Source organism: Triturus cristatus, chromosome 1_2 (genome assembly GCF_964204655.1).
Source record: "Triturus cristatus chromosome 1_2, aTriCri1.1, whole genome shotgun sequence".
NCBI classification, from domain to species: Eukaryota; Metazoa; Chordata; class Amphibia; order Caudata; family Salamandridae; genus Triturus; species Triturus cristatus.
Window position 1 is genome coordinate 1,008,464,860 of NC_140580.1, and position 27,366 is coordinate 1,008,492,225.

The 27,366-nt window shown below is 47.1% G+C and overlaps 1 protein-coding gene across 1 annotated transcript in view; it reads left to right on the plus strand.

Moving 5' to 3' along the window:
- The window catches only part of CACNA1B (calcium voltage-gated channel subunit alpha1 B), a 1,044,174-nt gene that overhangs the window by 663,845 nt on the left and 352,963 nt on the right, over positions 1-27,366 (plus strand). Inside the window, exons 8-11 of the mRNA XM_085611669.1 lie at positions 14,683-14,798; positions 20,419-20,475; positions 23,964-24,053; positions 26,002-26,211. Coding sequence (XP_085467795.1) covers positions 14,683-14,798; positions 20,419-20,475; positions 23,964-24,053; positions 26,002-26,211 — 473 coding nt within the window. The remainder of the gene's footprint in view (positions 1-14,682; positions 14,799-20,418; positions 20,476-23,963; positions 24,054-26,001; positions 26,212-27,366) is intronic.

The following is a 27,366-nucleotide window of genomic DNA, read 5'->3' on the forward strand; positions in this document are numbered from 1 at the left end:
GAGATGCCGTAGGCTCAGTGTGAGAGTGGTAACTAGGTGCATAGTAGTAGATACCTCACCACCCCATTCTGAAAGACTCTTGGGGAGACGCCGTAGGCTCAGTGTGAGAGTGGTAACTAGGTGCATAGTAGTGGATACCTCACCACCTCATTATGAAAGACTCTTTGGGAGACGCCGTAGGCTGATTGAGAGTGGTAACTAGGTGCATAGCAGTAGATACCTCGCTGCCCCATTATGAAAGACTCTTGGGGAGACGCCGTAGGCTGAGTGTGAGAGTGGTAACTAGGTGCATAGTAGTAGATACCTTGCCGCCCCATTATGAAAGACTCTTGCGGAGACGCCGTAGGCTCAGTGTGAGAGTGGTAACTAGGTGCATAGTAGTAGATACCTTGCCATCCCATTATGAAAGACTCTTGGAGAGACGCTGTAGGGTCAGAGTGAGAGTGGAAACTAGGTGCATAGTAGTAGATACCTCCCCACCCCATTCTGAAAGACTCTTGGGGAGACGCCGTTGGCTCAGTGTGAGAGTAGTAACTAGGTGCATAGTAGTAGATACCTCGCCACCCAATTATAAAAGACTCTTGGGGAGACGCCGTAGGCTCAGTGTGAGAGTGGTAACTAGGTGCATGATAGTAGATACCTCGCCGTCCCATTATGAAAGACTCTTGGGGAGACGCCGTAGGCTGAGTGAGAGTGGTAACTAGGTGCATAGTAGTAGATACCTCACCACCCCATTCTGAAAGACTCTTGGGGAGACGCCGTTGGCTCAGTGTGAGAGTGGTATCTAGGTGCATAGTAGTAGATACCTCGCCACCCCATTCTAAAAGACTCTTGGGGAGACGCCGTTGGCTCAGTGTGAGAGTGGTAACTAGGTGCATGATAGTAGATACCTCGCCGTCCCATTATGAAAGACTCTTGGGGAGACGCCGTAGGCTGAGTGAGAGTGGTAACTAGGTGCATAGTAGTAGATACCTCGCCACCCCATTCTGAAAGACTCTTGGGGAGACGCCGTAGGCTCAGAGTGAGAGTGGTAACTTGGTGCATAGTAGTAGATACCTCTCCACCCCATTCTGAAAGACTCTTGGGGAGACGCCGTTGGCTCAGATTGAGAGTGGTAACTAGGTGCATAGTAGTAGATACCTCACCATCCCATTCTGAATGATTCTTGGGGAGGCGCCGTAGGCTCAGTGTGAGAGTGGTAACTAGGTGCATAGTAGTAGATACCTCGCCACCCCATTCTGAAAGACTCTTGGGGAGACGCCGTTGGCTCAGTGTGAGAGTGGTAACTAGGTGCATAGTAGTAGATACCTCGCCACCCGATTCTGAAAGACTCTTGGGGAGATGCCGTAGGCTCAGAGTGAGAGTGGTAACTAGGTGCATAGTAGTAGATACCTCACCACCCCATTATGAAAGACTCTTGGGGAGACGCCGTATGCTCAGAGTGAAAGTGGTAACTAGGTGCATAGTAGTAGATACCTCGCCACCCCATTCTGAAAGACTCTTGGGGAGACGCTGTTGGCTCAGTGTGAGAGTGGTAACTAGGTGCATAGTAGTAGATACCTCGCCACCCGATTCTGAAAGACTCTTGGGGAGACACCATAGGTCAGTGTGAGAGTGGTAACTAGGTGCATAGTAGTAGATACCTCGCCGCCCCATTATGAAAGACTTTTGGGGAGATGCCGTAGGCTCAGTGTGAGAGTAGTAACTAGGTGCATAGTAGTAGATACCTCGCCGCCCCATTCTGAAAGACTCTTGGGGAGACGCCGTAGGCTCAGAGTGAGAGCGGTAACTAGGTGCATGGTAGTAGATACCTCGCCACCCCATTATGAAAGACTCTTGGGGAGACGCCGTAGGCTCAGAGTGAGAGTGGTAACTAGGTGCATAGTAGTAGATACCGCGCCACCCCATTCTGAAAGACTCTTGGGGAGACGCCGTAGGCTCAGTGTGAGAGTGGTAACTAGGTGCATAGTAGTAGATACCTCACAACCCCATTATGAAAGACTGTTGGGGAGACACCATAGGTCAGTGTGAGAGTGGTAACTAGGTGCATAGTAGTAGATACCTCACCACCCCATTCTGAAAGACTCTTGGGGAGACGCCGTTGGCTCAGATTGAGAGTGGTAACTAGGTGCATAGTAGTAGATACCTCACCATCCCATTCTGAATGACTCTTGGGGAGGCGCCGTAGGCTCAGTGTGAGAGTGGTAACTAGGTGCATAGTAGTAGATACCTCGCCACCCCATTCTGAAAGACTCTTGGGGAGACGCCGTTGGCTCAGTGTGAGAGTGGTAACTAGGTGCATAGTAGTAGATACCTCACCACCCCATTCTGAAAGACTCTTGGGGAGATGCCGTAGGCTCAGAGTGAGAGTGGTAACTAGGTGCATAGTAGTAGATACCTCACCACCCCATTATGAAAGACTCTTGGGGAGACGCCGTATGCTCAGAGTGAAAGTGGTAACTAGGTGCATAGTAGTAGATACCTCGCCACCCCATTCTGAAAGACTCTTGGGGAGACGCTGTTGGCTCAGTGTGAGAGTGGTAACTAGGTGCATAGTAGTAGATACCTTGCCACCCCATTATGAAAGACTCTTGGGGAGACGTCGTAGGCTCAGCGTGAAAGTGGTAACTAGGTGCATAGTAGTAGATACCTCGCCACCCGATTCTGAAAGACTCTTGGGGAGACACCATAGGTCAGTGTGAGAGTGGTAACTAGGTGCATAGTAGTAGATACCTCGCCGCCCCATTATGAAAGACTTTTGGGGAGATGCCGTAGGCTCAGTGTGAGAGTAGTAACTAGGTGCATAGTAGTAGATACCTCGCCGCCCCATTCTGAAAGACTCTTGGGGAGACGCCGTAGGCTCAGAGTGAGAGCGGTAACTAGGTGCATGGTAGTAGATACCTCGCCACCCCATTATGAAAGACTCTTGGGGAGACGCCGTAGGCTCAGAGTGAGAGTGGTAACTAGGTGCATAGTAGTAGATACCGCGCCACCCCATTCTGAAAGACTCTTGGGGAGACGCCGTAGGCTCAGTGTGAGAGTGGTAACTAGGTGCATAGTAGTAGATACCTCACAACCCCATTATGAAAGACTGTTGGGGAGACACCATAGGTCAGTGTGAGAGTGGTAACTAGGTGCATAGTAGTAGATACCTCACCACCCCATTCTGAAAGACTCTTGGGGAGACGCCGTAGGCTCAGAGTGAGAGTGGTAACTAGGTGCATAGTGGTAGATACCTCGCCACCCCATTATGAAAGACTCTTGGGGAGAGACCGTAGGCTCAGTGTGAGAGTGGTAACTAGGTGCACAGTAGTAGAAACCTCACCACCCCATTATGAAAGACCCTTGGGGAGAGACCGTAGGCTCAGTGTGAGAGTGGTAACTAGGTGCACAGTAGTAGATACCTCACCACCCCATTATGAAAGACTCTTGGGGAGACGCCGTAGGCTCAGTGTGAGAGTGGTAACTGGGTGCATAGTAGTAGATACCTCGCCGTCCCATATGAAAGACTCTTGGGGAGACGCCGTAGGCTCAGAGTGAGAGTGGTAACTAGGTGCATAGTAGTAGATACCTCGCCACCTCATTATGAAAGACTCTTGGGGAGACACCATAGGCTCAGTGTGAGCGTGGTAACAGCTGAAGAAATCATCTGTAGAAGTCTGCTTCAGAGTAGAAAAGCTTGAAGGGTACATTGTGGGAAGTTCATTCATGTTTACCTAGACAGCCTGTACAACCTGTATTTGTGCCTATAAGGGAAAGGTCAATGTCCAGTCCTGTGATGCACCTAGGTAAGCAGGGACTGGGTTTCCTCTCGGTCCACCCTGGCAAAATCAGAAAGTTATAAAAAGGGCCTGAATAATTTGCAACTGGATGCAGTTCAGAATCTGTGTCAGTGTGCTCATCGGCACATACTGCATGAGGAAGCCGGTGGGTTTGAGGTTTATGAGCAGAGGTGGTGCAGTGGTAGTCATCCTTTGTCAGTCCCAGAATGATCCTACTTTCCATGGACTCCCTTCATCATTTGCAGTGATGACATTAGGTAGAGCTCTAAGCTTGAAGAAATGATGTGAGCACAGGTTCCAGTGTGGACAGAACCCTTGGTGCACGAAGACCGAGAAAGAGCAACTGACTGTAAGACTATCCTTGTGCTTGTCTCCCCAAGAAGGTGGCTAGTGATGACAACTAGTCCCTGATGAAGACACGCTCTTCTGTCAAATGGTTTATATTTATCAGAAGTCAGTCATGGCTGATTCTCATTTCTCGTTTTCATTTTCATATTTTCCTTCTTGCAAGGCTTACCACAGTTCTGAACCTTTGGTAGTTGTCCTGCCTGCCCATGGAGATGGTTTCCATCATCTGTGGCTGGTACTGGGCTGCCTCAAAGCACTGGCGGTCTCTTGTAGCATGCTGGAGCTCACCTCTATAGCCCTCTCCCTCTTGCCCATCCCAAAGAGGGTTGGATAGCTGGTAGGGAATCATACCCTGCCCTGCTCAGCTACCCAGGGGCAGGCACAGGTTAGATGGAGCTCCACGTGGAGCACTGGGTTCTTGGTGTCCACATGGTAAGGGAGTGATCATCAGGCATAGGTGTAAGAAAGATGTAGCTGCAGATTGGACTGAACTGCCCTATACAAAGTTACGTTTCCTTATGGAATTCAAGGTGGCACTCATAAAAGGCACATCAAGATTTAAAAATGCAGGTGCACATATAGCTATGCTTAGAAAGACCACCATTCATCCCAGCCCTTTACCCTCTGGGTGCTCCAGCCTTGCTCTTTTGTGAATGAAGAGTGTCAGGCAATCAATCCCTGTCTCCTTCCAACTGAGGCTGTGAAATTAGCATAGAAGCTTACATGGCATCCAAGGCTATGTCCACAGTTTGACATGGCACCCACTTGTACCTCCTTGTTAGGAATTGGATTTTTGGTAGGCTAGGGCATGTGTCAAAGCCAGACAGAAACCACCACTCTAGTCAGGATAAGGGAGTTACACTCTTAAAAAAAAACGTGCTCACCCCCTTGGTAGCTTGGCACAAGCAGTCAGGCTTATCTTAGAGGCAATGTGTAAAGCATTTGCACGTAACCAACAGTAATACAGTATAAGCACTACAAAAGGACACCACACTAGTTTAGAAGAATATCGAATATTTTTATATACTTAAGACAAGACCAAAAATGATAAAAATCCACAATACAGTACTTAAAAATCTGCGGTTATCAAAATATGCTTGAAAAACAGTTACTTGATGTTGATAGCTCCGTCCGGGGCTATGACGGCGCCGTGAGCAAACAAATACAAACAGTTCTGGCTGACCGCGGTGTCGCGGGCCAGCTACGGTGTCGGGAAGACCCGCAAACAGTACCTTTTAGAAATGCCGGGCATCTGCGACCTCTCGTTGGGCTTCCGAAAGCACGGCGTCAGCAGGTGTCGGTACCGGTGGTCGGTGCAGGAGTCGTGGGGGCCCTCGAAGTCACAACTGTTGCAGATCGAAGTGCAGCGGTGCGGCGTGCGGTGCCCTCAGGTCACGGTTCGAGCAGCGGCTCGGTGACGGCATCAGATGACGTCGTCGGTAAGACCAGGGTCGCGGTGTGAAGTGAATGCGGTGCTCGTCGCAGTGCTGGCAGGTCGCGGTGCAAGCAGCGTCGTCATCGTTGCTGAAGCGTTGTTGTCGGCTGACGAACTGGAGTCGATGGCGGCGGCATCAGTAGGCCAAGGCTGCGGTGTGGGATGAGGGCGGTGCATCGTGTAACTTTACGAGTGGTGCCCTCATACCACGGTGCAAGCAGCAGCATAGATTTTGGCATGGAGCAGCGGCGTTGGGGATACCAAGGTGACGTCGTGAAGCGAGGTGGTGCGGAGTGCGGTGCCCACAGGTCGCCGGTGCGAGCAGCGGCTCAGTGGCGGCATCAGCAGGCATCGTCGGTGAGACCAGGGTCGCGTTGCGGCATTGCGGCGGTGCCTTCAGGACGTGGAGTCGGCAGCTGCGTCGTAGACGTCGTCGGGTTGCTTTTCTTCTGTTGCAGCACAAAACACACAGTCCCCAGTGCTGAGGTCAGAAGAGCTTGAAGTCTTTGCTGTTCCTGAGACTTCTTGAAAAGGGGGCAAGATCTACCTCAAGTCCTTGAAGAAACTCACAAAAGTAGAATGCAGAAAGTCCAATCCAGTCCTTTCACTGCCCAAGACAGAAGCAGCCATTGCAGGCCCACAGAGCAAAGTACACAGCAAAGTGGTAGATCCTCCTCACAGCTTCTCCAGCTCTTCTTCTTGGCAGTCCTCTTGGTCCAAAAGAGTTCTAAAGTTCAGGGGTCTGGGCCCCAGTATTTATATCCCAAGATCCTTTGATCTCTTAGGCAGATAGTATCTGTGCCCAGCCAAAACCAGTTCTGCCTTCTCTGGTGTGACTTTCTGGCAGGAGGTGGAGACGGCATGGTCAGAGGCAGACCAGGCCCTTCGAGGTGCAAGGAAATCTCCTCCCCCTTCCCCAATTGTAGCCCAGGTCTAGTCAGCCCTTTCCTGACCCACCTAGACTATCTGGAGCCACTCCTGCTCCCCAGCCTTCTGTCATCCAAAACCCAGACAGGCAAACCACATTCCAGCAGAGGCACACAGGATGACTGAGCAAGAAAATACCTACTTTCTAAAAGTGGTGTTTTCAAACACAGAATGTAAAAATCACCTTCACTAAAAGATACATCTTTAGATTCTGAGTTCAGGCATACTAAACTTTATTTTCCTACCTAATTCCCCGGGCCAGTTATGTTTATAAGATGTTATAAACAAACTCCCCATTCTATCCTATGGGGAACAGGTAGCCTTGCAATAGCGAAAAACGAAATTGGCCGTAATTCACTATCAGGACATGCCACACACCCCATGGCATGTCCTACCTTTCACATACACTGCACCTTGCCCACAGGGGTACCTTGGGCCCACCTTAGGGATGGCTGACATGTAAGAAAGGGGAAGGCGAGGGACTGGCAAGTGTGTGCACTGGCCAAGTCGACATGGCAGTTACAAACTGCGCGCAGACTCCGCAATGGCGGGTCTGAGGTACCTTTTCCGGACTACTTACATGGGGGGCACAATCAGTGCTGCAGGCCCACTAGTAGCATTTGATTTACAGGCCCTGGCACACTCAGGGCATTTTACTAGGGACTAACAAGTAAATCAAATATCCAATCATGGAAACACCAATCCACAACACAATTTACCACAGGAGCACTTGCAATTTACCACGGATCAGCAGTGAGAAAAGTGTGCAGAAACACTACGCCAGCAAATCAGAGTCCAAACTGGGAGGTCAGAAAGCAAAAACTCGCCAAAATATGCCAAGTCTAACACTCCTTCTCCTTCAAAGCGAAAGAGAGACATTGTGTGCAAGCACATCGACTGGAATAATACCCCCAATGCAGGATTACAAGTTTATAAAATATCATACAAGGATACCATTCAACTAAAGTAATCATACAAGGAATTCACTTTACTATGGCCATCATAAAAGGATTCCACTTGGCTACATCCATTACAAAAGAATTCCACTTGATTATAACCACCATACAAGGGTTCAATTTGACTACTGCCATCATGCAACAATTGCACTTGATGACAGGTATCATACAAGAACTCCACCTACCTATGGTAATGAAATAAAGATTCTATGTGGCCACAGCTGTCATAAAAGGATGCCACTTCCCTATAGAAGTCACATAAGAATTCCACTTGAGAGTCGGCCGTCACTGAAGGATTCCAATCATACAAGAATACCACTTAGCCCTGGCCATCAAGGATTCGACATTACAGTTTCCATCATGCATGGATTACGCTTGACAATGGCCATCATACAGGGATTCCACTTGACTATGGCCTTCATGCAAGGAGTCTGCTTGACTAAGGGTATAACCCTAGGGTCCTCTTTGCCTTGGCCATCGTAAGTGGATTCCATCTTACTATGGTCATCGTACAAGGATCCCACCTGACTTTGACCATACTTACCTTTCTCTGTTCCCACGTTCAACTTCATCAATCGCCCATCTATTTCCCTTCCATCTGTCTTTTTTCCGTTTTGTCTCTAAACCTTTCCAAATTTTTCTCTCCTGACTCACTTGGGGACTATTTGTTTTCGCGTTGAGATCATGTGACACTCCCACGAGTATTTCCTCATGCACGCTATTAAAACTCTGCTGAGGATAACAGTCTTTACATCCGTGTGGAACGATTTGGTCCCACTTCCCTTGCATATAAATATCCTCTGAGCTAGGCTGTTCTCTGTTATTTCGTTTCTTCTCTGTAGTTTTTTGAACACTTAACAACTTTGAACATCTGCTCAAGTGTCCCTCAACTTGATGCTTACTCCTTGTCTCAGCTGCACACTCCTTGGGGGTGTCGCTCCTAACTCCTCCCGCCGCTGAGCCTCCATCTTGAGACACACTTGTCCCAGCTCGTTCAAGATGTCTTATTGCTTCGTGAGCCTGCGCTTCATTCGCCTCCCCCGGCTCGCTTGAGAGACCCTCAGCCTGCTTTTTCTGGCACTCTGAAGTGCAGCTCACTTCTGATGATGTTATTACCCCAATCCCTACCGTACACTGTCTTGGGGAAAATTAAGCTACTTGATTGACTGATAGCAGCCTAAATCTTTCATGCATGTGACAGTAATTTACTTTATGTGACTTTTCCAAATGTGCAAATGCCTTAACTTTCTGTTCCAGCAAGAGTTGCCAAGATCCCTCTCTTCTTTTTTAGCCCTATGAAGTTTCAGCTTGGACTGTGGGGTCTTGTTGTACCACAAGCTGAAGAACAGCAGTAAGGCTTGAGAAGTGTGAGATACATCAATGTCCAGTCATTTGGATTGTGCTTAATGCTGATATCTAACCAGTTTCTGTTCAGTCATAATTTTGGCATGGGTGATACAAAGGCATGGCAATTTGAAGTAATTTGTCTAAGATCACACAGGCATGGAAGCCAGGGTAAAAAACACAAGGGCCTTATTACAACTTCGGCGGTCCATGAAACCGTCATAGTTGTGGTGGCGGTCTGACCACCGCCACAGTGCAGGTCTGCCTCAGTGTTATAAGTGTGGCCGTTGGACTACCACTGAACCGCTGCTACTGCGCTATCGTCGCGGATCAAGGATCCTGTTGCAGTCTGGCAGCAGTTTGAGGCCAAAATATTCGGATTCTGGCGGTGCTGTATTGGCACCACCGAGCAAATTTTGAGTTGCCTCACTGCGACCCTTTACATGGCAGTCGCACCACCGTGATAAAGACAGAGGTGAGGCAACAAAGGGTGTCCTACAGAGCCCCCTTGTGCCTCTGTGCAGGGGGGTGCATGAAGGGGGGCGTATTTTGTGGCCCCAGTAGTTATGCACCCTCAGTTCCTGCGTGGGTAGGAATGCATGACATAGTGCATTCCTTCCCGTGCAGGAATGTGCACTGGCGTTCCCGCAGCAGGGCTGTTTAAGGCTCACAGTGAGTGTTTAAGCAGCACTGCTGTGGGATAGCCACACCACACTGCCCACCCGCCAGACCACAAAATTACTTATAATTTGGCAGGCATGTGGTGGTGGGTTTTGGCAGTCCTGGAGTGGAGCGGTGGCATGCCGCCTACTCCAGGACCGCCAAAACTCATAATAAGGCCCCAAAAATGCCTTAGATCTACAAATTGAAGCCAAACCATTTGACCCCAACTCCGTCCCTCTCCCCTACAACAACAAAAAACACAATTAAAGTATCTGCATAATCACAATGCTTAAAATGGGTGTCTGCCTTCAGAACACACTAACAAATTGGCTTGTTTTTTGTCTTTGCCTTAATTATGCATTTAGCAGTTCTCTTACATTGTGTGGAACTACTAAGGGTACTGTCAACCATAAAAATATGTTAAACTCTATGTCTCTGCCATCAAAGCTGCATTAAGCTCAAGCAAGTGTGAAAAGGCTTCCAGTGACTTTCTGTACCTTGATAAGCGGCTCACAGGGTCATCCACGGCTACATACAGTTTTTAAAATGCAGAGAATGTTGTTCTTTACAATAATTTCTCTTTTGTATCCTTATAAATAGAAACATTTCCACTTATGTTTTTTTCTTGTGTGGGCTTCTAAGGCGGTGGGGTCAGCAGAGAGTCATGTGGAAGGGAGGTTGTCATGTCCATCATTTATTCTACATTTTTTGGCGTAGTCTGCCGTGACAGCTTTCAGGTCCACCCAGAAACATAGGCCATTTTTTAGGTCTCGCCTGACCCAGCGCATGCGCTGGTCTGGCGAGACATTTTGTGAGGGCTCCAAAAAGTGCTACCAGGCCAGCCTAGAGCTACAGTGCATGTGCGCGGGCGCGCGCGTCGGGCTTTACCGCGATTAATTTCTCTTTGGCGGCCGCGTGGCCGCTTTGATGTTTGATCGCGATCACTTTCGCTTTGATGTTCTCCGTGAGGCTTCAATAGTATCAGTTAAAACAAGCATTGGCATAGCCAATAGGTCTCGCTTTTGGGCCTTATAAGTGTTTAGTTATGCAACTGTTGCATGGCTAAACACTTATAAGGTCCCAAAGGCGAGACCTATTGGCTATGCCAATGCTTGTTTCTGTTGTATGTGGCCCTATCTTATCATTTCTTGTGTTTCACTGGGCTCTTCTTTTGGAGCCACGAGAGACCATGTCCTTTGTGACTTCTGAATACGGGCACAAAAACCCAGTATAGTTGGGGCCTCATTGAGACCCATGTGGAGCCAATTGTCTGACTGAATAGAAATTTCCCCCGCACTCAGCATTAGCTCTGCAGGGTGCTGAACTGCAAGTTTCAATTTGTGTCTTTGGACATAAGCCCTGTGAAACCGTGCGCCTAAAGGGATTGTGAAGAATTGGAGTGTTGGTTCAGAGGGGTAAAACCATGCTCACGCAACAACTACAATCCTTGTCAGTGTGAACCACAAAAGTCATTAAATTAACCTGTGCTTAACCCTCTGGTAGCTTGGCACAAAAGCAGTCAGGCTTAACTTAGAGGCAATGTGTAAAGTATTTATGCAGCACTTAAATGGCAATAAAGTGTAAAAACAACACAAATAAAATTCCACACTAAGTTCGAAAAAATTGAGTACATTGTAATAAATTATTTGACTCCAAAATGACAGAAAATCCAATCAGTAAAACCACAGTTATGAATTTTTAAATTTAAAGCGAAAAAGATCAAAGCGCCAACTGCAGACATCTAGTCGCGTGAGACCTGGGGAAAATCGAAAATTATGGCAGACTGTGATGGAGCACGGTTCAGATACACAAAGTGTATTGGTCCCTGTCTCCGCTTACCTTTAGACTAAGAAGAATTTTCAAAGAAAAATGTCTGAGAAGGTAATGTTCAGCATGGCAGGGCAGACGGCTGTGTTTGAGAAGGAGGCGTCGTTGTCGGGCAGCTGCAGAACGAAGTTGCAGTGTAGATTTCTTCGTTCGGGCTTAACTTCTCCAGTGGGATGAATTTACAGGATGTAACCAACAAGGGCTCCACGAGGTTGGATACCCCTTCTACAAGGAGCTGCTGAACAGGATTTGCTGCTGTGAACTTAGCGGTAGCTGCCACAAAGTCAGGCTGACCGGCGATGCACCTTGGGTGGATCAGTGAGCTGGCAGGTCCCGGTCTCCTTTCGGTTCTCAGATCACTTTTTGGCAGGCAATTTTCTATCCCATGTTTTGGATTTGCACTATCTGGGTCCCTTTGACATCGATGCAGAGGGTCCAGGACTGGAGGGGGCGCCACTTGGAGAATCAGAAATCACTCAGGCTGGGTCCAGGTGCGGGTTCAAGATGGTTGGAGCCTTTTCTGTCCCTGAGGCTCTGATCACAAGACCAGCCAACTAGCCATGAAAGTAATTCTGGAAGTCCTGGGTTTATGCAGAAAAGCAGGTCTCAAGCAGCAGGGCAGTCATCTGAGGGCACAAGGCACTCTTCAGGCAGCAGGCCGGTCTTCTTTGTGTTGCAGGGCAGTCCTCAGTACTCAAAGTGCACAGCGGGCCACAGGCCTAGGATACTTGTTTCCTGTCCAGGGGGGACATGGCCTGGCAGTTCAAGTTGGACGACTGTTCCCATGGGGAGCAGGGTCAAGGCTGATTTGCATATGGCTGGGTCCAAACTGGAGTGCCGTGGTGAGCTAAAGGATGATGGATTTAGGCCCAGATCTCTGTACTTGGGGTGAGTGTTTAAAATTGTTCAGCATTCCGTCCAACATTTGTTCTTTTTGTATTTGCTGCCCTGAGTGGGATGTGTATGCCCGGAAGTGTGTCCCATGCTCACCATGCCACCAGAGGCAAGCTATCCTGGCTGATATGGGGTGATATCCCGAAACCAGTCCTGAAATGCTTGTTTCTGGTCCCTGGAGGACCTGGCCAGGCTATTCAGGCTGGACTGTTCCCATGTGGAGCAGGGTCATGGCGGATTTGCACATGGCTGGGTCCACACTGGATTGGTGTGGTGAGCAAAAAAACGATGTATTTAAGCCCAGATCTCAGTAATGGGGGTTAGTGTTTGACACTGTTCAGCATTCTGTTCATTATTTGTTCTTTTTGCAACTTTCTAAAAGTGGCATTTTCAGATTTGTGACTTAAAATTCGACTTTACCATTAAAGAGGAATTTAAATTACAATCCTCTAGACACCAAACTTGAAATGCCGACCTATCCCCAAAAAACAGTTACCATTTATTAAATGTAATAATGTAACCCTATGTTATCCTACTGGAGAGGCAGGCCTCTCAGTAATGAAAAATTAATTTAGGAGTTTTTTACTATCAGGACATGTAAAACTTAAAGGTATATGTTCAACTTTTTAAATACAATGCACGCTGTCCTATAGGCTGTGTAGGGCCTAACTTATTGGTGACTGATATGTAATAAAAAAATTGTTTTAGACCTGGCAAGGGGTTTATTTTGCCAAGTCAACTTGGCAGTGTAAAACTGCATACAGACTGCAATGACAGGCCTGGAACATGTTTTAAGGGGCTACGTAAGTGGATGGCACAATATGTTCTTCAGGCACACTAGTAGCATTTTGTTTACCAGCCCTGGGTATATGGTATATCATCTTACTAGGGACTTATAAGTAAATGAAATATGTCAATCAGGTGTAAACCTATTTCCCCATATTTTAGGGAGTAAGCACAAGTTATTTAGCAATGGTTAGCAGTGAGAAAGTGTACAGACTCTTGAGGCCAACAAAAACGAATTCAGAAAAATAGGAGGGGAGTAGGCAAAATGTTTGGGGGAAGATGTCCCTAAGGCTGACAGGTCTAAAAGGGATAGGCTCTGCTTGCTTCTACTTATGGCCTGGTCTTTTCTCTATTCCAATCTCTCTTTTTGAATTTATGGTGCACAAATTGTTTACACATTGTCTGAAGGCCATTCTGTCCATAGGCTATAGTACAGAATCTCCTCCCCTGTCTTCGCATCCTAATTGCAGCACCCTATGCTTAAGTCGTAATGGCTTCCACACCTCTGCTATAGTTCAAAGGATGAAGCTTCCTGTTTTGCAACAGGAAGTGGTCATAAACAGATGATTTTGCCAATTGCTGTCTGTCCACATGCACTGAGTGCAAACAAACTGACCCTCTACTGGGGGTCATCCCTTCTGGGGGCAAGCAAAGCTTCAATTTTGCCCAAGTGAAATCTATTTTATATTAAATCTATTCTGTGCAGATTCTACCCATAGATCTCAGAGAATGTGTTAACCCAGCCTGAGTACCTTTCCTTGTTTCCATGCCAGCAGGGAGTTCATCACTACAATATACACTGGGCTGCATCTTAAATTACTACTTAGTTACTGTTTATTTATCTATTCATACATTTTACTATATTGCCTTCTATGTATGAGTGTAGGATGTTTGTATAGTATCACAAACCCAGCTGGAGAGCATCAGAGTGCTGAAGCACGGGTGTACTCCCTGGGATATGGTTAGTCCTCATTTACATGAGGCAAGATTAGAGTAGGTTTCTGTTGTGTGGGCAGGCAGTTCTCTTTGAAGAGAGCTTTGTGTGCAGAGTGGTTGTTGATCTACACTGGGAGTGCCCAGTGTAGGCAGAGGGAAGCAAGGCCCATGCCAGATTGTCGGGATATCAATATAAGATTCCTTTCTGTTTACAGTGATTCAATGGTAGTCGTTTACCTACATAAAGGCTCTCTTGGACCGATGTTGGACAGCGCTTCTCAGAGCTCTCATTCCTGCCTACCTTTACTGAGTTTGTGTATGTTTGTGGTGATGTTGACTCAGTCTTTATTGTGTCTGAAATCCCCAAAACTGGGAATGTTGAGGCACCTGTATGACTGAAGGTTGTCAGGGAATATTGATAATGGGAATTTCTTAAAATTATGCAGTAGAACCGTACAATCTGCCTGACACTAGACTCATGCACTTCTGGTATCAATATGCTGACTAGGCAAAAACAGTTTCTTCTTCAGAGGCACCAACATTGACTGCTCTCCACCTAACCTAACCAACTCTGGCGTGCGGTCTACAGCTTTTTCCACTGCCCTCCCTGTCCATGTGTCCACTGACTCCTTAAAGGTCAGGCCAACCCCCCGAACACTGCACAGAGGTCTATGTCTGTTTGCAAACACACTGTGCCCTTCCACCAAGGTGACACCGGCCACAGACCCCTTCCTCATTAGAAAAGATTCTGATTTCTAAATTTCATGTCTCTTTCATGCCACAGGGAATTTGCCAAAGAGAGGGAGAGAGTAGAAAACCGACGTGCCTTCCTGAAGCTTCGCCGGCAGCAGCAGATCGAGCGGGAGCTGAACGGGTACTTGGAGTGGATCTTCAAGGCGGGTAAGAAGTCCACTGTTTCAGGGAGACCCAGGTCCTCCTGCACTAAGACATCCTCTGACTCTCCTTTGCTGTTAGAAGTCCCTTGTTTCAAGGTGGTCCCAGGTCCTCCTGCACTAAGACATCCTTGGACTCTCCTTTGCTGTTAGAAGTCCCTTGTTTCAAGGTGGTCCCAGGTCCTCCTGCACTAAGACATCCTTGGACTCTCCTTTGCTGTTAGAAGTCCCTTGTTTCAAGGTGGTCCCAGGTCCTCCTGCACTAAGACATCCTTGGACTCTCCTTTGCTGTTAGAAGTCCCTTGTTTCAAGGTGGTCCCAGGTCCTCCTGCACTAAGACATCCTTGGACTCTCCTTTGCTGTTAGAAGTCCCTTGTTTCAAGGTGGTCCCAGGTCCTCCTGCACTAAGACATCCTCAGACTCTCCTTTGCTGTTAGAAGTCCCTTGTTTCAAGGTGGTCCCAGGCCCACCTGCACTAAGACATCCTTCGACTCGCCTTTGCTGATTAGAAGTCCCTTGTTTCAAGGCGGCCCCAGGTCCTCCTGCACTAAGACATCCTCTGACTCGCCTTTGATGATCAGAAGTCCCTAGTTTCAAGGTGGTCCCAGGTCCTCCTGCACTAAGACATCCTCTGACTCTCCTTTGCTGATAAGAAGTCCCTAGTTTCAAGGTGGTCCCAGGTCCTCCTGCACTAAGACATCCTCGGACTCTCCTTTGCTGGTAAGAAGTCCCTAGTTTCAAGGTGGTCCCAGGTCCTCCTGCACTAAGACATCCTCTGACTTGCCGTTGCTGGTAAGAAGTCCCTTGTTTTGAAGGAGGCCCAGCTCCTCCTGCACTATGACTTCCTCTGACTCGCCTTTGCTGATAAGAAGTCCTTTGTTTAAAGGAGGCCCCAGGCCCTCCTGCACTAAGACATCCTCGGAATATCCTTTGCTGTTAGAAGTCCCTTGTTTCAAGGCGGTCCCAGGTCCTCCTGCACTAAGGCATCCTCTGACTCTCCTTTGCTGTTAGAAGTCCCTTACATACCCATCATGCTCTGTACATCCATTAGCTAATGGGATGTAAGAAAAGAAAAAAGCTGTCCACAAATAGCAAGATATGGGTGGGGCTTGGGCTGCGGTTTGCATTGGGTGAATACATACATACATATCTATAGATAGATAGATAGATAGATAGATAGATAGATAGATAGATAGATAGATAGATGGATAGATGGATAGATAGATAGATAGATAGATAGATAGATAGATAGATGGATAGATGGATAGATAGATAGATAGATAGATAGATAGATAGATAGATAGATAGATAGATAGATAGATAGATAGATAGATAGATAGATAGATAGATAGATAGATAGATAGATAGATAGATAGATAGATAGATAGATAGATAGATAGATAGATAGATAGATAGATAGATAGATAGATAGATAGATAGATAGATGCATGCAGAGGGGGATGGATGGATGGATGGATGGATGGATGGATGGATGGATGGATGGATATGCATGCGTGCATATGAGGGATATCGGTCAGCATTATTTTCCATTGGTCTTTTCCAGTATCAGTTACATTTTGCTTTCACTATGAATGACTGCATTTAGCTTGTGAACATTTCCACATTCACCGAACAATGTATTCCCTTCAGTGCCATGGCAAGTCGGCCCGTATTTTATTTTATAGTTTGCTCTTCTTTCCATTTTTGGTAGAACAATGTCTGCTTTTAATTCTGCTTTCATTTTATTTCTTTTAATTCGTTGTTTCAATAAGTCGTCATTCCCTTTTATTGGAATCATAGGCATGCCACATTTATACAGCAGTATATGTAGTTTTTATTGCTTTAACATTTTTAATGCCTATTGCACACGTTTGCAACAAAACAAAATGCTGCCTTGCCAGACCAGACCAGCCCTATTGCCTTTGCCAATGTTTCTTTATTATAATTCTGTATGTGTGTTTCAATGAAGGTGGAGCCTGAAAGGTATCTAAGTACTACAAACGTTTGTGTGCAAGAGAAATTTGCTGAATCGAGAGCTCTGAAAACTAAAGCCTTTCCAAGCAATGTGAATTAGCTCTCAGATATGCAGAGAATATTCCTTTGGTGGATGAGAAGAAATTGATTTACTTCTGCATTGATCCATACAGTTATTGAAAGAATCCAAAGGAAGAGCAATCAGGGTAATTGTTGATTTTTGTTAAACAAATCGTTTTAGTTTGGCCCATAAATACAACACCACGGGGAGCAGGCTTCCTGCTGAATGGATGTGAGAAGTATTGCTGATTGGTATCGAGGCAGAAATACAACATTTCCAAAACTGCAGAACCAGGCTACCCGCCAATGGGCATTTACGAGTAGCTTACAATACCCATCCAGTCACAAAAGACAACCAGTAGCCTGGCAGTATTATTAATAACTGGGAGAGTTGGTCGAAATCCCGTTTTCCATTTTCCCACTTTCAATACATAAATACAGACAAGGAACCATATTGCTGTCTGGCTATATTTAAAAGTAAAAATTAGCAAACATGGAGAAAGATTACTGGTACTAGTAAGGTGCTGGTTGCTTTAGGTTTAAAAATATTTTGGGGTTCATTTCCTATGCCCCACATTGACTCAGCATTCAAATAAGAAATGGAAGATGCAGAAACTTAGCTGCAGAGTCGAGAGTGTCATTCAGATATTCAGCTGGAGAAAGGTTGTCAGACAATCAAATAGAGAAAGACTATAAATCAGATATAGAAGAGATCGATGTCCTTGTAATAATATTGGGAAAGGCAGCCAGGCTATCAGCGGGGCAAGGCATGCACATACTCTCCACAAGAGGCACATAGGTAATCAGCAGCCTGCGGCAGTGGCGCTGTTAGATGGGGAATGGTTACTAAACTATCTTCTGTGACCCTCTTAGAAACCAGGCAGATTTCAGAGGTTTGAACGGTTTGAAGATCAGGTGGTTGTTCTTGAGAGAAGGCACAGACTGCCGGAATATGACACATTATTTGAAAAATGAAAAATGGGTGGGGGGCTCCATTCTTTCAAAATGCAAACATAATAAAGAGTACCAAAGAAAAAGGTTTCGGCTCCTGGGAGACTATTGCAAATGACCTGTTTCTGGACCTTTTCGTCTTCAGCACCAGTACCTGTAAGTTGCTTTGCAGGACTCCACTAGTCAAGACCACGATCCCATGGGGTCGAAAAAGGGGAATGCAGCCCTCTGACCCCTCCCCCCCCCCCCCCCCCTCGATATCTCTGTCACTTACCATCATTTATTGCGAGGTGTCAGAGCTGCCCTTGTGTCTATTTCATCTCTCAGAAGGTTGTGATGACTATGCGGTCTCCCCTGGCTTTACGGACTATGGGTAGCACATGTCATGGCGGACACACTGTACAGTGAACACAGAAGCCTGGGCTGCACAAATCCGGAGGCATTACTAGGACGGGTTTGAAATTCAGCTTTCACTTCCACCAAGGACTTCAGGCATTACAAGGGTACAAAGGACCGATGCTTTGTTCATGGGCCAGTGTTGATTTATTCATTGAACTTCTTAAATCTCCACCACCTTATGGCCTGGCACGCATGCTATTTCTAAATCTTAGGGACTTGGACAAATGATCCGCTAAAGGGGGAGGAGGGAATTAAAGAAACAAGGGAAGGACGCGTCCCTCGTCCCAAATCCTTCTTTTGAAGACGCTTTTCTTATCGCTCAAGGACAGGAGCCCTTGACAACATTATCTAGCAGCCGGCCATCACATGGAAGAGTCTGTCTTCTGCATTCTAATGGCTGCCAGGTCCTTGCGACCCAGCCTGTAGCGCCGCTCTCCATGGCCTCCAAACAAACAAGCCAAGCAGCCAAGCGTAACTTCATTTTCTGCTCTGGCTCCTTTGGTAAATGTGTTTTTTACAAACTTAATCTACTTTCCGACCCATTTCCGAGGGGTGACTGATGTGCCAGGCAACTGCTTCCCCTCTTCTCCGTGTGTCCAATGCCTGCGACCCAAAGACAAAGGTAAATGTCTCCTTGTAGTGGGAGTGGAGTGTAGAAAGACCGCTTCATGCTCCCCCTGGTCAGATGTGGAATCTTCAACCAGTTCTTAGCAGCAGTTGCTCTGCATTTTTGGTACTTTGCATTTTTTGCCTGGTTGGAAACTAGACAGAAGTTTACATAAATAGAGGACAACTTGGCCTCAGAAGAAGGGCCCCGGGCTAACAGTTTAGTAATATGGAGCGACAGAGGGCCTTATCTAGAGTTTAGCGGACGGGATACTCCATCACTAAAAGGGTCATCATCAACCCCGCGGCTTGAGCGGTGGGTGGGTGCTACTGAGCAGTTCTGATTAACATGACATGTTTAACTCTTGTTTAAGCTCATTTTGCTTTGATCGGAGACTGCTAGGCTGGGAACTGAAGCTTAAAATACCACTGCAGGGGAGTAGTTCGAAGACAATGTAGGGAGGGTAAACACATGCACAAGAGAACCTGGAGGTAAGAAGAGAAGGAGGGATGAGAGAAGGATGGATGGGGAAATGGCTGAGGAGGTGGATGGATGGAGAGAATAAATGGAGAGAAGTGGATGGATGCAGAAAAGAGTGGTTGGATGTAGAGAAGAATGGATGGATAGAAGGAGAAAAGCAAGGGCAGAAGCATCGACATATGGATGGATGGGAGGAGAAAGGAAGAACAAGACAGAAGGAAGGATGGAAGGATGGTTCAATGAAGGAAGGCAAGCGCAAAGGATGGATGGATGGACAGATTGATGGATGGATGGATGGATGGAGGGAGGGAGGGATGGACGGACGGGCGTATGGTTAGATGGATAATTAAGAAAGATGGCAAAAGGAGAACAGACAGATACAGAAAAAAGACAGAAATAAGGATTGAGAGGATAAGGAATTGGAATAACTCGTGTATCAAACTTTAGATATGGCTTATATTTAGTTGAAAATGGAAGAGAATGGGGGAGTAGGAGCGTCATTTTGAAGTGCATCTCCCGTCACGATGAATCCGATGTGCATGTTCGGAAGGACGGGCCATCCAGAAGCAAGGACCTAGGAACAGGTAGACTCGCAGGTATAAGGACGGTGCGGATTCAATAGCCAGGAGCTCCTCTGTGTTCCATGCATGGACGTCAAGACTGTGCTATTGGTAAACAAGGAATGGTCCTGCATGAAGTCACATAGCAGAAGGTACTGGGACAATACAAAGAGGATGGTAACAGAGAGGTTAATTGCAGTCGCTAAAAGGAATACTGAAGGGGGGGAGGAAGCAAGATCGGGGTACGTTACTGAGGGGCGAGAAAGCTGAAGATGAAAATGCAAATAAGGGGAAAGGTGAAGGTACGAAGGGACCTTCTGAAGATCACTTTTATTAAAATCCAGGAATCTCACAAGGCATCAAGGATGCTCAGTAAATGCACAATCACAATTCCCTTTGCTCAGAAAAGGTAAATGGTGGATTGCTGAGAAGATCACAGGGAACAGAATGTGCACAAAATATGTTAGGAAGGTTCGATGGGGTGTGACGGAAGCGGAATGGTGGCGGTGGAGGTGATGGTAAAGGGCGAGGGAAGGGAGAGGGGCAAAGCTTGAAACAACACAGAAAGTAGGAATGCTTCTCTTTTTTTCTTTCAGAAGAAGTGATGTTGGCAGAAGAGGACAAGAACGCAGAAGAAAAGTCTCCTCTGGATGGTAGGTCTGTCTTCTAGATGTACTTCAATTAGAACGGGGCCACGCTGTCTCATACTACTCACTCCAAGCGCTACTAGCGGTAACACAAAACTCTGTTTAAATTTACCACTGTCAGTGTCTTTTTAAATGTTTTCCAACTTTAATTTTTGCTACAAGAGATTGCAGCTGGTCATTTTTACAGATTTTGTAATTAATAGGTGCTTGTTAGTAAAACTTTCCAAAATTCGGACATTTTGCATAGGCACATTGGGGCATCGTTTTCCCACCTCACCAAGTTTTTTTGATGAGAAGTTTCCCAACCAGCGCCTTCAAGGCTATTTCTCCTCCACGGGATGTCCCATCCAGGAAGGGTGGAACATCCTGTGAACGGGAAAGTGAGGTAACAGGAAGCATTCTAACAGGAGGTGAGGCAGGTGAAGGTCATTGGGGTTGAGGTGAGAGAGGCGTTTGGGCCTTGGGAGGGTGCACGGGACAGGGAGCGTGGAATAGTGCCTTTGCTGGAAGGGAGGGGGCCAGAATGGCTGGGATGATAAAAGTGCTGGCAAATGGGCAGGGGTACATGCCTGGTTGAGAGGATCTTACATGGGATGGCTTCCAAATAGTATAAGCTGGCCATCTGTCCCTTGTGGCCGTGAGAACGACTTCCCAGCATGACAAAGGGCCTATACGATTTTTTAATTTTGTGAATGCCAAGTTGCTGGACTTCGAAACTTCGCCCATCCATAATAATTAGGTATGTAGGTGTAGTTATGTGTGAGGAGGGTGCACACCATGGGACGTCATGTATGAACTTCTTGCCTAACCCTCTTCCAACCTGCAGAAATATCCACCTTCTCTGTCAGCCCTATCTCATCATGCCACCCGAAAGCCAGATCCTCATGCTGAGCCTTATCGACCGCCCTCTTTCTTCCTGGAATACCCTCCCCAGAAGAATCTTCAATGGAGAGGTGTGGCTCACTGGTTAGAGGCGGCAGACCCGTAAGCAGAGGACGGCCCGGACCAGGGTTCGATTCCCGACGCGGCAGGGTCGTGGACCAGGGTCAGCGGGCTCGATAATTCTCGCCTCGGTGCCTACTCCACTCAGGGACCACACTCGCCAACTCTGGGCATTAGCTTGCCTCATCTTCACAACGGCCCCCCCAGACCGCCGGGGATGCTTGGTCGCACCTTAGAGATACTCATTAGGGACCATCTCTCAGGGTGAGCCAGGACGAGTTCCCCAGCGGTCGAAGCGCGGAGATACTCCTCCGGGAGTCGATTCTAGCGCTATATAAACCCACAATTAAATTAAATTAAATTAAATGCTATGCAAGAGCATCAACATCCTACAAAACAATATGCTCTTCCTTTCTGATCGTGAGCCACTGGTTCCAAACATGGTCTATCACATCTGCGGCCTTCATCCTCCCAAAGGCTAAAACCACTCATGCCCTCATGTAGTATGGACGGAAAGTGGGTCAGTTAAATGACCACACCTGTCTCACATTTGACTCATTTAGAGTGATGTGGTCGTATCCAGATTAAGCACGAATCCTGTATCACCCATGGGGTGGCACCACTTCACAGCTGAGAAATAACACGCCTGTTTGCCAATGGATGAAAGCTAGTGGTAAAAGGGTTTTGCAAGAAAATGATTTTTTCAAGTTGTTTTCATGTCACAAACCTCTACTGCAGGTGAAACTTTAAAATACAGGTAACTGGAAAAAGTTCAAAGTTTGCCAACTTGGAGAGTTTAATGTAAAACTACTGTATTATACAGGAGATTCAAATTTAAGATGACTACTGCGTCCTTTATGGGAGCGCGGTATAAGTATTGCGCAGTCTCTGTCAGTTGTGCTAAGACAGTGACGTGATGCGGTCCATCCTTGACCCTGCCCCGTCCCCTTTGACACACCTGTTGAGTCTCGCAGTCAGGATTCTCAGGGAATTAAACAATACACCAGAGAACTAGTAAATTAATCAATGTAGTAATACATGCAACAAATCAGAGTCTCTTCGTGCTTCAAAGAGAAAAACACATTAGGGTTTAGCGAGGTTGGCCTTCACCATCTCACCGTCCATCCTCAAGGGACGTGGCCATTCCTCCCATGACCCTTCGGATCAAGTAACCTAGTGTAGCAGAATGGAACAAACACAGACTCGATGAAGGGAACAAGAGGGTGACACAGCACACCAATTGTGCCCCCGGATAGGAAATCCAACATTTCCACCATCTTCTGGGTGAGATCCTGTGAAGGATTGCGCCTATGGGCTTCCAACCCAGACTCTGGAGCATTGACTTCTGCACTTATCTGCATTTATTATGAAAAGATCTAGGGGCATATTATCAAGAAGGGAGTTAAAAATATCGCTGCTTTAGCGGCAGGAAACTGCCGCTAAAGCGGCGATAAGGGGCTTGATAATATGCCCTTGAGAATTCCAATGTTCTGGTGTGAACCTGGGCTTCTATTGGAATTCTACGGGGCATATTATCAAGCCCATTATCGCCGCTTTAGCAGCAGTTTCCTGCCGCTAAAGCGGCGATCATTTTAACGCCGTTCTTGAGAATATGCCCCTAGTGTGCTGATTTATCTTCATTAGATGGTCCATGCTTTTAGCTAAGATCTTACATTAGGCCATTATGTATGCACATGGTCCTAACCTGAGGGTCTATATTACATACAAAGACTGCTCTTACCTCGGGATGTTGGGTGCTATGGATAATACTGATGCGGGAGTGACGCATGCAGCGCTACCACATGGTCACACAGCGGCAGAGCACTGATGTATGTTATTATATTTTGGCCATTTGTGCAACCCTAAGATTGCCTGCAAGCACTGAGGCGGGACAAAAGGCATGGAAAAGAGGAACCACAGAAGGAGAAAGCAGCGAACAAGGTAGAGGGAAGGGGGGCCGAGAACTGTGGGTGGAGTTATCTTCTCCAAAGAAATGGTAGTGTCTGACCATAGTGTATTGTGGGTGTCTGGCCTGAGAAGTCTGAATTCAACCAATGGAGAGCGCTGGATGGTCCTTTTTTCGGAGTATTATGTAGCGCGAACTCGACCCGAAGGTATCAATCAATCAATCAGACATTTGTAAAGCGCACTACATACCCGCAAGGGTCTCAAGGCACTGGGGGGGGGGGGGACGCTACTGATCGAACAGCCAGGTCTTGAGCTTCCTCCTGAAGGTCAGCAGGTCTTGGGTCTGTCGGAGGCTCAGTGGGAGGGTGTTCCAGGTATCAGAGCGCTTTACATGAGCACCGGTTGCGTTACAGACGGAGACATTAAAGGAGATTAAGTGATTTGCCCAGAATCACAGGATGCTGAGCGTCCCTGCCGCCACTCAAACCCCGTTCCCCAGCTTCGTGGTCCACCGCTCTAGCCATTAGGCCACATCGCTGTGCTCATCGTGTGTCTGCCTCTTTCAAAATGTTCCTCTGTTTCTTGTTGCCAGTCTTTAGAAGAGCAACCATCAAACCAAAAATCTTCTGCTTTTTTGTCTACAGTCCTCAAAAGAGCAACCATCAAAAAGAGCAAGAATGACCTTATCCACGCCGAGGAGGGCGACGACCACTACACGGATATCTGCTCCGTCGGTGAGTGCGGGGACTCATTCCCTGCGGCTCGTGCTATCCGGCCATCACTTGTTTTTTCCAGCATCACGCATCCTTTGTGCTCTTTGAATAGGCTGCCTCAGCAACCTGATTCTAGGAACAAAATCAGATTGGGAGCAGAATTCTCTGCTCAGCGGGGAGGACACATGCCCTATTTTATTGCCATTTACTGCTGTGCGTGAGTTAAAAAGAACCAGGCTTCAGTGGCATTTAAAACGTAAAGGTAAATTAAAAAATTGCACATGTTACAATTATAGAAATTCTAAAGCCACAACAACAGAAATAATTTTTTTCCAGATTGGCTACACAGCTCTCTACCACAGAAACAAACACTGTAGATGTGGAGCCAGTGGAGAATGATTGTTTTGTTGATTAATTACATAAGATTAAAAATGTAGTGGGGTGATAGGCTTTACTTGTTCTTGTTTCATAATAAACCCCCTTATAGACATAGGTACCCCCAGTTATTGCACCTGTGAGGTCCACTTTTGCATTTCCCTAGGGTCTGGGCCTGCTTAAAATACCAGAAAGGAATAGGCAATAAAAAAGCAAAGAAATTTGACAGTGCCCTTTAATTTCAGTGTGTCTGCATTCCTGCCCCATGATATGTTGAGGTCAACAGTTGTGTTAGAGTACAGCTGCAGTGGTTACCATCCAAAGGGCCTGGGTCTGCCTGCATTCACTTTAGAAGGAATGCTTCTCTCTAGTGACACAGATGGCCAGCCTGCTTCTGCTTTTTTTTAGGCTGGGTAAGGATGTGCTGGGTCCTGTTCTCTCTTTGGTTCCTAGGTGGCCAGTTACCAAGACTATAGCTCTTTCGCTGGCAGAGATCGTTCAGTTTTCTCAAACAATATGTATCTCATTGATGAATGCACATACATTAGAAATGTGAAAGAAGCACTGTGCCCCCCCCAACCCCCCCCCCAAAGAAATCACAGAGATGAGGCTGAGCAACCAAAGCTTGTCTACAGCCCCACTTTGTGCTGGTAAGCCTATAGTAACTGAGATAAGTCCCCTGTAAGGACAACAGGTATTTCCTATTTGAGGAGGACCTGGCCCTCGGGGGGATCCAGTTGGATGGGAGTCATTCGGGTTCTTTTGGACAACATTGCCTGGTGCTACAATTGTATTTAATGCGACTTTGACCTTCAGAACCTCATCCCAGTGACCTCACAGCTGATAACCCAAACATCTTGTTATGAAAAGTTAGGGTTGCCCATGTGACAGCATCACCTGCATATATGAATCCTCTCACTTATTTCCCTCTGTGAGCTGGAGAGAGTGGCTGCCCTCATTCAAAGTGACTCCGTAGGTGTGGGGTGAGGGCGGAGAGTGGGCTGCAGCCGCTGTGCTTGCAAGGAGGTGAGAAGATGGCCATGTTTGTACTGTCTCCTCTTTCCCATGGGGAGGCCTGGGGTTGAACCAACTAGACATGTTTAGACGGGATCATCTGGATTCATGGATAATTAAATAATAGAACCCTATCGCTGAGAACCCAAAATAATGAAAAATTGATCATAGAGTTTGTTTGAATCATAGTAGGAAAAGCCCAAGAACAGTAAAAAAAAAAAATACTTATATACTTTTAAAAAGTTTTCAGAAGAAAAGAAAGTGTAGATCCCATGGTAAATCAGTGTTAGAGATCATAGTTAAAATGCAGACATATCCCCTATCTTTAAGACCAGGGTGTTTGGTGCCTGCTCCATCTCAATTATGGCTTTTACTCTCAAACCATGGGGTAAGTGATACACAGTTTTTTGCTTGGATTTGAGCCCGTGGCATCCTTGCTATATCCGTTGTCTGTGTCACCTGACCCTCGTTGCAGTGCTGTATACTGTAGCCTTGCATGGCTACTGACATCTGGAATGTGTGTACTGTGCCCCTCCCTAATCACCCTTCTCTCTCCCTGCACCATGTCCACGGTGTCCAGGTTCCCCATTTGCCCGTGCCAGCCTGAAAAGTGCCAAGAATGAGAGCTCCTCCTATTTCCGGCGGAAGGAGAAGATGTTCCGTTTCTTCATCCGGCGGATGGTGAAAGCGCAGAGTTTCTATTGGTTCGTCCTGTGTGTGGTGGCGCTCAACACGCTGTGCGTGGCCATTGTGCACTATGAGCAGCCCCAGTGGCTCACCGATGCCTTATGTAAGTCTGTTTTCATGTTGAACCTTTTCACTTTATTTGTAGACATAAAGAGGCCCATATTTCAGTTCTGATGCCTCTATAGGGGTCTGCTCATCAATGCACCTCCCCTTTCTGTTACACTAGAGTACACACACACCACCACTCACACAACCACCACCACCATCATCACCACCACCACCACAACGACCATCACCACCACCACAACCACCACCCACCTCTCTCTGCCAACAGGGCCGGCCGGCCTCCTAATCTGCCACTCCCGCATTTCCAGCTGTGCTGTAGGCTGAGGTTTACTTTGGGCGGCAGGATGGGGTGACGTGACCCAACCATCTAAGTCCCAATTCCAGTCGCAACCTCCTGCAGTGTGAGGCTGATTTGCACATTTTCCCATTTCTACTTTTGGTGTCGAGTCTGGCCCTGTCTGGCTCGCTGGATTCCATGCACAACTCAGGGCACGTTGGCCTGGTCCTACAATATTCCTGCTAATCTACTCCGAAAGTCTCCATACCTCTGCTTTTTAATCCCATTCATACCTACTCTGCTGAACCCCTCACAGCCCGAGAGTTCTGATGGTGTCCCTCAATCATACTTACAGCATCTCAGGCGGCCCCCTACTGCTTCACACCACACAGAGCTCTGCTAGTGCTTCTCATGATAGACCTATACTGCTCTGGATAGTTCACTACTGGACCTCAGATGCAAATCTGCCAAAGTACCTCACTCTAGCTCTTCAGCCATCCTGCTGTTCTACTGCCAGACCACACACACAGCTCGCACCTCAGTCCAGGCATGCAGCAATCCTGTCCTGAGTATAAGGCTGCACACAGCTCTACCAATGCACCTCACTCCAGAAAGATCTGCAGCTGTGCTGCTATTACACTGCTGGTCCTCATACACAGCTCTACCGATGCACCTCAGTCCAGATCTGCAGCTGTGCTGCTATTCCACTGCTGAACCTCAAGCAAAGCTCTACCAATGCACGTCAGTCCAGATATGCAGCTGTGCTGCTGTTCCATCGCTGGTCCTCCCACACAGCTCTACCAATCCACCTCAGTCCAGATCTGCAGCTGCCCTGCTGTTCCACTGCTGGTCCTCATACACAGCTCTACCGATGCACCTCAGTCCAGATCTGCAGCTGCCCTGCTGTTCTACTGT